Source organism: Hippopotamus amphibius, chromosome 9 (genome assembly GCF_030028045.1).
Source record: "Hippopotamus amphibius kiboko isolate mHipAmp2 chromosome 9, mHipAmp2.hap2, whole genome shotgun sequence".
In the NCBI taxonomy this organism is placed as follows: domain Eukaryota; kingdom Metazoa; phylum Chordata; class Mammalia; order Artiodactyla; family Hippopotamidae; genus Hippopotamus; species Hippopotamus amphibius.
This window is the reverse complement of record NC_080194.1, coordinates 84025463-84038673: the sequence shown is the minus strand read 5'-3', so window position 1 is coordinate 84038673 and position 13211 is coordinate 84025463. Positions and strand designations below refer to the sequence as shown.

General features: G+C 44.2%; 2 protein-coding genes across 4 annotated transcripts in view; one reads left to right on the top strand and one right to left on the bottom strand.

Moving 5' to 3' along the window:
- The window catches only part of SIAE (sialic acid acetylesterase), a 35369-nt gene that overhangs the window by 5457 nt on the left and 16701 nt on the right, over positions 1–13211 (bottom strand). Inside the window, exons 4-7 of one of the 2 annotated variants that reach the window (XM_057748072.1) lie at positions 9288–9426; positions 5140–5311; positions 3622–3731; positions 2912–3045 (exon numbers count right to left, since the gene is read on the bottom strand). In XM_057748072.1, the coding sequence (XP_057604055.1) occupies positions 2912–3045; positions 3622–3731; positions 5140–5311; positions 9288–9426 (555 nt within the window). The remainder of the gene's footprint in view (positions 1–2911; positions 3046–3621; positions 3732–5139; positions 5312–9287; positions 9427–13211) is intronic. The other variant, XM_057748073.1, reaches the window with a different exon arrangement.
- Positions 1–13211, top strand: part of TBRG1 (transforming growth factor beta regulator 1) — a 42551-nt gene that overhangs the window by 18586 nt on the left and 10754 nt on the right. Inside the window, exon 9 of one of the 2 annotated variants that reach the window (XM_057748076.1) lies at positions 5155–5226. The exons of the other annotated variant lie outside the window; for it this stretch is intronic. Coding sequence (XP_057604059.1) covers positions 5155–5165 — 11 coding nt within the window. The 3' untranslated portion in view covers positions 5166–5226. Of the gene's footprint in view, positions 1–5154; positions 5227–13211 lie in introns of those variants that run through there. 2 annotated transcript variants of the gene reach the window in all.

Genomic DNA, 13211 nt, shown 5'->3' with positions numbered 1-13211 from the left:
CAACTTGATTCTTATTAAAATCTCTTATGCAAATTTGTTCTAACATATGAAATGATAAAAGGTGCTGAAGCTTCACAATGAAATGTCATGAAAACCAGAAAATGGCAATAAAAAGATGCAGTGAGTGACCCTACTTCTTCCCACACAAAACCCAAAAGAAGACTGAAAGTGGAGCCACGTTCACCAACCATCGCCACGATGAGGATCACTGCAGCAAAGCCACCTGAAGGAGTCAAGGGTGAGTGCTAACCTGAAGCTTGGAGGGAGAAATGCTACCAACAGCCACTCAAGCCAAGGGAGTTGTCTCAAAATGGCAGTTTGCTGAGAATTCCTGCAGTAATTCTCCACTATTTCATCCATTGCACTACTACATACTGGCCACATGGGGGCACCAGCAGACTCCACACCCACATGAATTTCCTGTATTTTTCCTGGGATAAGGCAGGGCACTTGTTCCCTCTCCTGCAGTGATTAGTATTTCTACTACAAAGGCATATAATAGCCAAAGAATATAAAAGTAGCCACATTCGAAGGGCTTTACAATAACATCTGCAGTTTGCAGTGTGTTCCACTGTTCCTTCAAAACCCTTTTAAAAAAGCATACTCCTAGGGACTCTAGTTCCTAAACTCTGGCTCCTCTCTCTCTCTCCCCAGGCCTCAGGTCACCTCTCTACTCAAGACACAGGTGTCTAGCCCTGCTCTCTCCATGGAGCTCGCATGCTGCCTCTAACTGTGCTCTAGTTACTGCCACCTTCATTTCACACTCAGCCCTTCTATCAGGTCAATTCATCTTGCTTTACAGACCAACTGTCCCTCCAGATTTTCTGACTTCTCTCATTAACAGTAATAAACACTGACATTTTCTAGCTTGCACCAGGCTTTACATGGACTAACTCATTTAATACTTAAAATAACAAACTGGTTCAATATCTTGTTCGAAATCACACAGCTAAAGAAGTGCCAGAGCTGGGATTCAAATCCCCAGACCATGGCCTGAGCCATCATGTTGTCATATTTGACATTCCCTTTGAAGTTAAATATTTCTATTTCCAATCTTCCACAAACAACCACATACTGTTGCTGAAAATAAAAGTAACAGCCGAGGCTAAGGGACTTCTACTAAACCACATGCGCAAGTGCAAGGACCAGGTCTCTCCACTTGAAGCTATGTTTCTAGTACCTCACATAGTTCGTGGCATATAACAGGCATTTAAACATATTTTTGGCTTGAATTGGTCGAAGTCACATTCAAACTACCATGTACACAGGCTGAGAGACAAAAACAGTACCTCCAAAGACCAAATGTAGTTTCCACCAACGGTAACATAGAACTGGTGACAGGAGCTGCTATTTTGAAAATAACGAGCAGAATATTCTCGTTCGAAGTCAAAACAAATGTAAGAAAGAAGGAAGAAAATGAATGTAAAGTAATTATAAGTAGAAAGAAGGTCTATAAAAATCTTTATCCAAAAAAAGGTATGTGAAGTAGGAGGAGGTAGAGGAATGGGGGGATGGTGAGAAGAAAGCATCTGGGGGTCACACAGAGGCGGACGCCTGTGAGCAGGTGCGTCCAACTCAGATATTAAAGCCTATTCCGTGTTTATGCTGTGAGGTGGGCCTCGTTTCTATAACACCGTACTTGTTTAATTCCTATGTTCCAGAAAAGTCAGAACTACACCCTGCTAGGACGTCTAGGTCTTAGAGGGTCATGTGAACAGGTGGGGCAAGGCAATTATGAACTTGGTTAAATATGTCTGTTCCTTTCAGGCAAGGCTGAGAGCAGAATCCTTCTGAGGAGGTACCGCGAACTGGCAGTGTGATTTCTCTTGATGTATTTTTTCATTTGTGAGATGGGCCGTACTTAATGAGTGCCGACCAATTAGGTCGTACTGGGGCTATAAATGTGATCCAGGAAAATGCGGTCATGTGCACGACATACATACAAGTAAAAAGGGGGAGTGGAGGGTGCTATGCAGTCACCCGTATGGAGACAGACTCTGGGCAGTCGCACAGGGCTTCCTAATTGACATCCAGCCTGAGACCTAAAGGATGATAAACGTTAGCTAGCGGAGCGTGGGAGAGAACGACTGATTCGCGCAGAGAGCATGCGCAGTGGGCTGGGCGTGAGTGAGAGCGCAGTTCATTCTAAGGGGTGGGAGGGATAACACAAAGTTCGGCAGGGTGTGGGGAGGTGGACATTCTCACACGTAATTGCTGAGAGTGTAAAAATTTATACAATGGATATATTTCCACAGAAAAATTTGGGGACATGTTCAAAGCCACACACAAAAGTGTGCAGTGTAACCTAGTAATTTCATTTCTGGGAATTTATCTTACGGAAATAAGCATGTGTGCAATGATTTAGCTACAAGGAAAATAAACATGCCGCTGCTTATAAAGGCAAAATGTTTAAAGCAACCTAAGAGCCTGTCTATGGAAGACTAGTTAAATAAATTACAACAGAACCATATTTCCAAATACCCTCCAATCATTCTAAATTGTGCTGAAGATTAATATTTATTGACATGAAAAATGTTCACAATATGACATTGAGAGAAAAAGCAAGATATGATACAGTATTATAGTATGAATCCTATTTCAAAAATAAGTGAGCAGAAAAGGTCTGCTTATTTCTGGATTGTGGAATTATGAGTGTTTTTAGCTTCTTTGTTTGCCCATCTCTTTAATATTTCTTTAATGAACATGTAATGCTTTTTAATAAGAAATACTGGTTACTTATTAACTTTTTTAAGATTTAATTGCCCCATTAATAAACTGAGATGAATTAAGTTCCATTCAGTTCTTGACCAGCAGGCAGGCTATGAGGACAAATAAAGGAACATGTATTCCAAGGAAGAGATCTCAACAGCACCTGCCCACACCAAAGCCCATGAACCCTCTTGGCACATACCTGGACAAATCCAAATGGGAACAAGCGCTCTGTCTGCCCCTGGGAGCCACTGTGGAAGGTTTGGCGCCAGTCCTCAATGAGTGCAGGGAATGTACAATTGTACAGGTCCCTGTTAAAATTCATATTGGACTCCCCTGAAAACAGTCAAGACTGTGAGAGGAGGTTAGGGTAGATGCAAAGACAGCCACACATTGCTCCCCAACCTCTATCCATGCCCTTAGGCAGCAGGCCTTCCTGCAGTCTCTCTGGACTAGCCCTGTGCTTGCTCTGGCCGATGGGGCATCAGTAAACATGACACAAGCAGAGGCATGAAAAGCAATTCAGCTCTGGGGTTTGTTCTCTCCTGATACACTTGGAACCCTGACACTGCCATGTAAATGATAAATAAGTTTGAACTAGCTTGCTGAAGGACAAGAGGCCACGTGAGAACCAGGAGGCCCCGGCAGACAGACGGCCCCAGTTAACAGACATGAGGGAGAGGCCATGCTAAGTCATCCAGCCACCAGACAACCTGTCAGGCAGCCAAAGACACCTAAGACATCCCAGCAGAAATTAACCGAAGCAGCCCAGACAGAAAAACTAACCTGCTAACCCAGAGAACAGTGAGCTAAATAAAATTATTACTGTTTGAAGTCACTAAGTTCTGAGGTGGTTTGTTATGCAGCAACAGCTAACTGATACAATGGAAAACCAGCAAACTGAACACTCACCCTGGTACCATATCACCCCTTTCAGAGTCATATTACAGAGTGGATGGATCATGGCATTCCAGAGAACAGAGTATTCACTGGGACCAGTTTCAAGATCAGATGGCATGAACCTGAAATCAGTAAGATGCACAAGTGTCAGGAGAGAGCTGGTGACTGATCACATGACGATCCCTGAGCTGGGCATCTCTCCAGCTTCACTCAGGGCAAACTCCTGATGAAAGCAACACAGAGGTCAATTCAACCACTCTGTTTCCATGAAAACATGTGAACAGTCTCCTAATTTCATTCCAGGTTCTTCCCAGAATAAATGTACCAGTCAGCTTTCTGTGAGTTCAGACAGGGCCATCCCCATTCCCATCTAGTGATTAAGACCAGAGAGGAGGAGTGTTTTAATGAGTCTATCACACAGGCAATAAGTTTATTTAACTAGTACTCAGTGGACAGACACTGAGATTGTTTTAAGCTCTTTGCTTTTTTAAGCAATGCCATGACTATCTTCCTTAGAGCTAAATCATTACATACAGTCTTAATTATTTCCTTAAGATAAATTCCCAGAAGTGAGATTACCAGGTCAAAAGGCACGTTTTCTTAAGATTTGGAACACGTCCCTAAATTGTCTCTGTGGAATACTTGTATGAATTTACACTTGTGTATAAGAATGCCCACTTCCCCTTGCTGTCATCCCTGCCATGTCCCCAGAGATCTGGGAAGCCTGGCTTTAGATTCCTCCAACTCTACTGAAGACAAGTCTTTCTGTTCCAAAACTGGATGACTTCACACCCCAACAGGCAGGCCTTTACCCAAGATATACCAAGAGCTCAAGTCCATGCTCTTCCCAGAGCTGATAAGACAAGGTCTGTGAAAGCAGCTCACATACTGTTCATCTCTATTTTAACATTAGTGTCAAGATGGTATGAACCAGCCTTTTCTCTCCCTTCCCCCACCCCCAAGTATTCTTCCTGATCCAGCTTTCCCTGCGCACGCTTTCACCGTCAGTCTCCTGATGCATTTCCCTGATTACATGCATACTTGTCCTTCCGACCTGTGAGACTGTGTTTATTCTCCCAGGCAACACAGCACAGTGGTTAAGAGCACAGAAACTGACACCAGATTTTATCACTTACTAGTCGTGTCCACAAGCAAGTCACTAAACCTCTCTCAGATTTAGTACCTTTATCCATCATATGTTAAAAGTACCCATCCTTTGAGAGAGTGTTGTATTAAGTGAGTTAACATATGTAAAGTTGTTACAATAGTATCCAGCATTTAGAAAGCTTTTATCAAGTATTAGCTATCACTATTATTAAGGAAAAGGGTCATAATTACTTCTTGACATATTCTCAGATGATTGTGGTAGTGATGACAGTGAAAATAATACCTGAATAAGTTACATACATTTAATACATATGTGTACATTCAACACATACTTGACCCCCCAAAGGAGACCGTGATCCTTCTCGCTTACAAAATTTCCTGGCAGGATTTCTCCCAGACCACAGAATGCTTTCTTACCCTTACCTCGGGACCCCACAGGCTTTCAGTGACCTTCCAGATGACCAGGCTTCAATCGGCGTCCCGCCCCATGAAGAGGAGAGCAGCCCCACGGGATACTGCAGCGTGTCATGCAGGTAACGCCCAAAAAGCCAGCACACTGCTGACATGTAGGTGAAATTGCCATGGCCTAAGTTTTCTGTTCAGAGAAACAGTTAAAGAAAAACAGTCAAGGAAAAAGTAGATGGATATGGAGTGCAGCTCCTAGGTGGGTCTAGCGAGAAGAACGGGTGTGGGTCAGGCCTTGCATTCCTTTCTGAGACTTTCCAAGAGTAGGATAAGATTGACAGGCAGTTGTCTTGCGAGCAGAAAGCCAAAGGCTTTCTGGCCAGGCAAGTAGGCTTCCCCCTGCTTCCCCACCACATGCAGGGCCCTGAGAATCTAGGAATATTATACTCTTCTGCAATAGGTGAGGGGCTGAAAGGCCGCTGGCCTCCAGTCCACTCTCACCCACATGCTCCTCTTTCCCAGCATCCACCCCCACTTAGTCTGCGGAAGGAAACAAACAAGCACACGGGAATGTCGAGAAGAAAGGTTTATTTTTTCTGGGTAGTTTTACACCCAATTTTATAGCTGTGGTAATGAAAACAAGAACAAACAAGTGATGGGCAGTTTGGCCAAAGGGAAAGCAACAGAAACCAAAACCAGTGTTTAAATGTTCAGCATCATCTCGCTCATTCATCCATATGGCCCAGTAACCAATACAGACCAGAACAGGCAGTTTCCATGTTAGAAGAAGGCTGGTGGAGAGGGGAACATGCACACATGTAGCTGATGGGATCAGTCCAATCCGACAGCTGTTAAAGAACCACTAGGTGTAAGTCACTGCCTTGGCACGTGAAAGATCTAAACTCAATATGGTTCTGGCTCTCAAAATGTGATAGTGTAACCGTAGGAATTGAAATCGGTTTCAAATCAATTAAAATTGATTGAGCACCTACCAGGCGCCAGGCACTTCTAAATGATTGTGATACAGTAATTAAAGGGACACAGAGAGACATGGAACCTCCGCTCAGAGGCCTTATATTCTACAGAATAAGCCAAATATTCAGCTAAGTAAAACAGATGGCACAATATGGTTTAGTGCTTTAAGAGGTACAAACAAGTGTTAACGGTTTTTAACAGTAAGAGAAAGAATATCAAATGAAAGGCACATCATAAAATGCCCAGTAAAGGCGGACCTCCTTCCCTGTGCTCTGGCCATATCCTGTGCCTGGTGTTTCCCTCACTCCAGTAAACCACTAGGACTTCTGTATTCTCAATGTCTGGTACCCAATACAGAGTCAGGGAATGTTTGTCAGCTGCTATGGGGTAGCTGGAATATAGATGGATTCACTGATGGGTAGGTAGAGGAAAAAGGTAATTAAGAGGGAAGGAGAGGGGCTTCCTAGGTGGTGCAGTGGTTAAGAATCCGCCTGCCAATGCAGGGCACACGGATTGGATCCCTGCTCCAGGAAGATCCCACATGCTGCAGAGCAACTAAGCCCATGCGCCACAACTTTTGAGCCTGCACTTTAGAGCCCATGAGCCACAACCATTGAGCCCATGTGCTGCAACTACTGAAGCCTGTGTGCCTAGAGCCTGTGCTCCACAACAAGAGAAGCCACGGCAATGAGGAGCCCACGCACCACAACTAAAGAAAGCCTGCACACAGCCAAAAAAAAGAGGGAAGGGGAGAGAGTTGGGGAGGCCTTGAAAGACAGGAGTTCAGTAAGCAGAGCTAGTATTCTAGGCAGAAGAAACAATATGTACAAAGGCACACAGAACTGGAACATTTTTTAAGTATTTGACTAGAACATAGATTACAAAAGAAGAATGGTATTAGATAAAACTGGAGAGGATGTTAGAGGCACATCTTGGAGTAAAGAAAATGGAAAGCTACTTGAAAATAAGTGAGACCGAGAATGTGTGGTGGGCAGCACAGCCCCCAAAGGTGTCCACAGTCGAAGGCCTGGAACCTGTGAATGAACCTTATGTGGTTAAAGAGACATCACAGATGTTTCAAGAGTCAGGACCTGAAGAGGGGGCGATTGTCCTGGATTATCCAGATAGGTCCAAGCTCATTACAAGAGTCTTTAAAACCAGCGACCCTTCCCAGCTGCATTCAGAGATATGAGGCCAGTAGAAAAGGCAGGAGAGACTTGAAACGTGAGAGGGACTGACCTACCAGGCTGTTCCCCAGACACCTGCGCAGCCCCACCTCTGTCAGGTTATTATGGAAATGCTACCTGTCTCAGCTGGGACCTCCATGGCCACTCTAAACTGGAAACCACCACCCCATCCTAGCCCCAGCAGTACTGCCGCCCTTCCCTGATGCATTTTACGTGCTTATTTCTGTCTCCACGCATACCGCCATCTAACCTATCCCTTGATGCTTAAAAATTTGGGTCTCTGAGTTCAGAGAGTAAAAGGGAGCCAGCAGCAAGGTATAATATCTTATCCAAATCTAACTGGCTCCTGAGTTTTGGATGACATGAAGTAAGAGTTCACAGACCAAAGGATTCATTTAAAAATTTTCCCAAATCTATTCAGTTCCTGAGTTCTTAAAGGGAAAGTTCAGACAGTGTGATAATGACTAGTATCAATACTTCATATATAATTTACTAATCTTATTATTCATTTCCTGTATTCCTCCACTAGACTGTAAGTTCCATCCAGGAGACCAGGCGTGCCTGCCTGCTTTATTCTCTGCTATATCCCCAGCACTTAGAATGGCGCCTAGAACATAGTAGGCACCCAACTATTGGCTGAATGAATTAATACTTGAAAATGTAGGAGCCAACTGAGGTTACCAAAGTAAAGCATGTACAAATGAAAGAGAAAAGAGACTAGAAAGAGCCCAAGGGACCATGTCTGGAGGAGGGGGTTGAAGAAAGCAAAGAAACAGGCAGGGAAAGGACAGAGAGGGAGATTGAGGGAAAGGAAGTACCATGCAAGCTCAGAGGAAGGCGCAGCTTCTAAAAGCGGCTGTCAGCAGCACCAATGCTACAGGGTGTCCAGAGTGCATCGCAAAACAGTAGTAACCTTGGGAGAACAAGTCGTTGACCAGCCAGATATAAAGGGTTAAAGAGTGAACATGTAGGAAGGCAGTGAAAAGAATGAAAAGATGTTCTAAAAAGGTTTAACAAAGCAAAGGAGAGAGGTGAGGTACCAGGAGAAGGTATAGAGATGTTATGTTTGGCTGTGCTTGGTTTTGCTTTATTTTGTTAGAATAAAAGAAAAGCAAAGCTCTGAGAGCAGGGACTATGTCTGTCTGGATCACAGCTGCACCCTCGGGGTCTAGGACAGAGCCTGACAGAGCAGAGCCTAGCACAGAGCAGCCTGAACTAAAGATTCCGTGCAGGGACTTCCCTAGTGGTTGAGAATCAGTCTTGCAATGCAGAGGATGCTGGTTCGATCCCTGGTTGGGGAACTAAGATCCCACATGCCACAGGGCAACCAAGCCTGTGAGCCACAACTACTGAGCCCCTGTGCTCTGGAGCTCATGCACCACAACTAGAGAGCCCGCGCACCACAACTAGAGAGGAGCCCACGCACCACAACCAGAAAGAAGCCCGTGCACCACAACAAAGAGCCCACTCACCAACTGCAATGAAAAATCCTGCGTGCCACAAATAAGACCCGACACAGACAAAAAATAAATAATTTTTTTAAAAAAAATTTCATGTAGACTGGACAGTGGGGTAAAAGGAGAGAGCCTGAGGGATAAGGGAAAGCCCTGGAGAAGGTAAGAGCCCGCATCAGAGGCAGCCCTGAAAGGAAGCAGTCGGTTGTGTTCAGACACAGAAACAAAGGAAGAAAGAGAAGAAGAGAAGAGAGCACCAGGTACTGAAGAGATGCTGGCGGAGCTTGTGCTGAGTGGCCTCGATGTGGCCGATGAAGCTGGAGGAAGAGCCATCTGCTCAGAGCAAGGGGGAAGAGTCACTGTGGAGTCTTAGGAAGAAATGTATGAAACAAGTACCATTAGGGACGGGGAGAGGGGGTCAATAAGAAACGAATAAAAGGATGGGTGAATCATGATATGAGTAGATCAGAACTAAGTACAGCGTCGTGGATTCCACGCAGGGCACCAACCCCTCACAGAAGAGATGGCACACGTTCCAGCAATCACTTACCTGAGGTGGGCTTGGACCATTGCAAGTCAACCTTGGCAAGGTCCTCCAGTTCCTGCTGAGCCTGGTTGAGAGACACGGAGAGGATGCGGACTGACTGATAGGCAGCTGTGTTTGACAGCTCGCTGGTGGCATTAAATATCTGGAAAAGAAGCAGGAGCATCATTTCTTACACCAACCTAGTAGATGGTCAACGATGCTACTGCCTCTTGGTAAACACTACCAACCCTCCGAACAACTTGTGGGCCTTTAGGATACCAAAACCAAATCAATAACCAAAACCAAATCAATAACCAAAACCAACGATGGGCCGGTCGGGATCGCCTTGATCCACCTTGACCAACAAAGACCATAATAAATCACATCCCCAGAGAAGGTGGGAACACAGTGAAATCTGAGATCTCAAGGACAATTCAGTGTTAGATGAGAGGAGCCATGGATGGGTTTAGGCTAAGGAAGGCCAATATCTTGAAACTCAAATACTTCTATTCAGGAAAAGTATCTGTTAATAGAAGGCCATGGCATTAACTTCTTTTTTTTTTTTTAATGGAGCCAAAAAGGCCATGGGGAGGTAGGTTTATGTAATCCATACCCCACAAGAGATGTATAGTCGAACGAAACACCTGTGAGAAATGATTTCTGAACTCCTGAAACATCCTGAAGTCAGCCTCAAGATGCTCACCTTCTCATCTCAGTCCTGGCAAGTCACTTGAGAAAAGCACGGGAGGCCTGGCAGAGTGAAAGGTGGTGTTCAGAGTGACTGCTGAGAACAGTCCCAATCAACCAAAGAAAAGGGTCCATCCAAAGACACAGCACTTTTTCCCAAACCACTTTATGAAACCTCACCAGTTGCCAAGAATGACAAGACTAGCTTAGGGATCTTCTGGACACGAATGTGTGTGCTACATTGAGTGGTTTCTTTGTTAGTCCTGTGAAGCATCATTCCTCTCTGGGCTTTTCCTTCAATCCTGATTTTTCAGTAGTTATGTTTCTCTTTATCTTAAAAAGAATGTATCATAAATATATTGGTTTGCTTTTTAATTAGTGTTCATTTTTTCTAGTCTTCTCTCCATCCCCGTGGACAGTCTGGTCTTCCCCAAACAAAGGCCTAACAGGAGCCTCAAGAAGGCCAGTTATCATTGACCTCAGGGAACGAGAGCTCCAGCTGCGACCGGCCTGCCACAGCGAGAGGCACAGGAGGCTGGGCCGCTTTCCATTGGCCGCGGGCCACAAAGTGTGCAGCTGGCTGGCTTTCCCTCCCACCCGCCACAGAGAACACAGCTGGCCCCCTCGGCCCACAGTGTAGGAGCAGCCAGAGTGCCCCCACAGAGCATTTCATTGAAATGCGCTGTTGCCGAATTGCCTTTTGACTTGCCACTGAGCCTGCTGTGGCCAATAAGACGGCCAGATGCAAAAGAAATGGCTCTTTTGGTCCCAGTGGGCGCCGCAGCCTTGAAATTCTCCCTGGGTAACTGCAGCTCTAGGCTGTCAGGGTTACTGGTCTTCCACACATGGTCTCAGGAAAATTCCATAGGAAATCCAGACCTGCTTGTTCAGGATCTTGCCTGGCAAGTTTCATGTAAAATAAACATTAAAGACTAAGAACAGGCTAATGCACTCACAGTATATTTTGGCAGGGAAGTTATTTTTCAGCAGCAAGTACCTGTAAAAAGTCACCTCCCTTGAAATTCAGTTCTGCACCAAGCGCTAAGGATCATATGTTGCTTCCATGGAAACAGGGGATGAAACTGCTTTCCTTCTCTCCACCCACACCAGCTTCCGCACCGACTGGGAACTCCAGTGCCTCCTCGCAAGGAGATGCCAGCTTGGGGGTAGGGAGGGCAGCGCAGCGAACATGCATTTTGTCTTTTAGACCCGTTGCTAACACTGTAGAGAACTGCAAGGCTAACAGAATTGGGGGGAGGGGCTTGGCATCCTCCTCTATTGTTACCAGCTCACAGAACTGGATCCAAAGCATTGGCTGGAACACGTCCACTTTCAAACCCACATTTGTGTATTATTTCAAGCCAAAACTCGAAAGCCACAGAAAGTGTTAGCGAAAACGGGGGTGGGGGGACATTCTTGCTGTGCCTGATGACAATTACTTCTGAAATTGGTATCCTTTCCCAATATCACCAAGCCTTTTTGATGGAAGCATTTCCTCGGGGATATTGGCAGCAAACTTAGGAATAAAGAGATTTCAGGAAGATTTTCATTTAAATGACACTTGGTTTCCCTGCTGATGAGAGGGGAAGCCTTACTCCATCTGCTGAGATCAAATTTCATCTCATCAAACACCTCAGTGTAATTATTTTTCTACCAAGTATTGAAATGAGGATGTAAATGAATACCAAGGTATTTGAAGTCATTAAGGCTGCAGCGACTGGGAGAGCCCCACGGCCTCTCTGGGGACACGCAGCTCACCATCAAAGCAGCTGCTCGCCGGTGTTCATTTTGTAACCTTTATACCACATTCTTGAATTAATGAAGAAACGTCAAGAATCTATTTCCTCAGAGAATCTTGGCATGGGGTCTGCATGGGGGAGCAAGGCGTGTGTGTGTGTCTGTGTCTGTGTGTGTGTCTGTGTGTGTGTGTGCATGCATGCACTGAAGGGCACAGGGAAACTTAAAGAATTTGGATCCTGCATGTTACTTTACCTTCTACCACAGTACAACATAGCAGATTTAAAGTTGAGAGAATGACTACAAATAAGCCAGTCATCATAACCCCTATGAATCTTTTATTGTAATGTGGCACCAGCCCTTCTCTTCTGGTTTTAATTCCCTTATTTGTAAAGCAGGAATGTGAGAATTGCTGAGATATTGGAAAATGGGTTTCCTATCTAACATTGGCCATCTTCTTCTGAGCCTAACTAGAAATATCCAAGTATTAAGACATATTCTGACTTAGGAGGTGACAGATGAACATTTAGACTTTCCTCCATTTATAAACATCTCACTCTGTGTTATAAATAGCACTTGATTTTAAAATTCCACTTTACACTAACAACAAGATGGGCATACAATCTGCCATTTCCTTCATTTGACTGTGAAGAGTAGTTGGTTATAGTGGAAATCTTATCTCCTCAGAGAAGTCACATGGAAGGAGAAAGAGACACTGTGTGTGTGTGTGTCTGTGCGTGTGTGTGTGTCTGTGTGTCTGTGTCTGTGTGTTGGGAGTCTTCAGGCGGGAAGGAGCAAAAGGAATGAAGGAGGAGTCATGTGAAGCATCTTTCTGATCAAAAAACAAAGTCCTACAGAGTGTTAAGAGACTAGAAAACTTGGCTTTTGGTACTGTCAGCACCTAAAATGCTGTCTTACAGACTAACTGTGTGATTTAAAACAAACAACAACAAAAAAATTAACAATTGGTTTTTTCAGATGGAATCTTTTTTCTATTTCCCTGTATCTCAGAGCTTGTAGCCTTAGTTTAATATAGAAGATGCTTAAGAGTAAATTCCAGGCAGAAAGAATGTGTTTGTCTTAACAATCAAAATCGGATTTAGCTTGACAGAAAATGGGATGAGATCCCCTGGCATAGACTGCAATTGAGAACTTGACTCTACACATACAAATAGATCTGGTCCACGCCTTTCTGTGCAAACAGAGAACTGCAATTAAAGCATTAAGGAAAATACTGTTTTCCTTAATGAGTTAACAGCAATCCCACTTCTATATAAAACCATGCTTTCTATCAAGAGATAAAACTTCAATTTTGCTTCTATTCACTTATGTTAAAAGGGAGCCCAGTTAAAGTCCTCTTTAATAAACATTTAAGTTCAAAAGGTTTCCATATATTTTAGTAGGGCAGGAAGCAAGACTAAGTAAAATGTTGGTTAGGAAGGCATAAATGCAAGGGTTTAGATTTTTAAATTAGAAGATTCATAATGAAAGGAAGTAGATATGTACAGAGTAGAATCTTTTTAG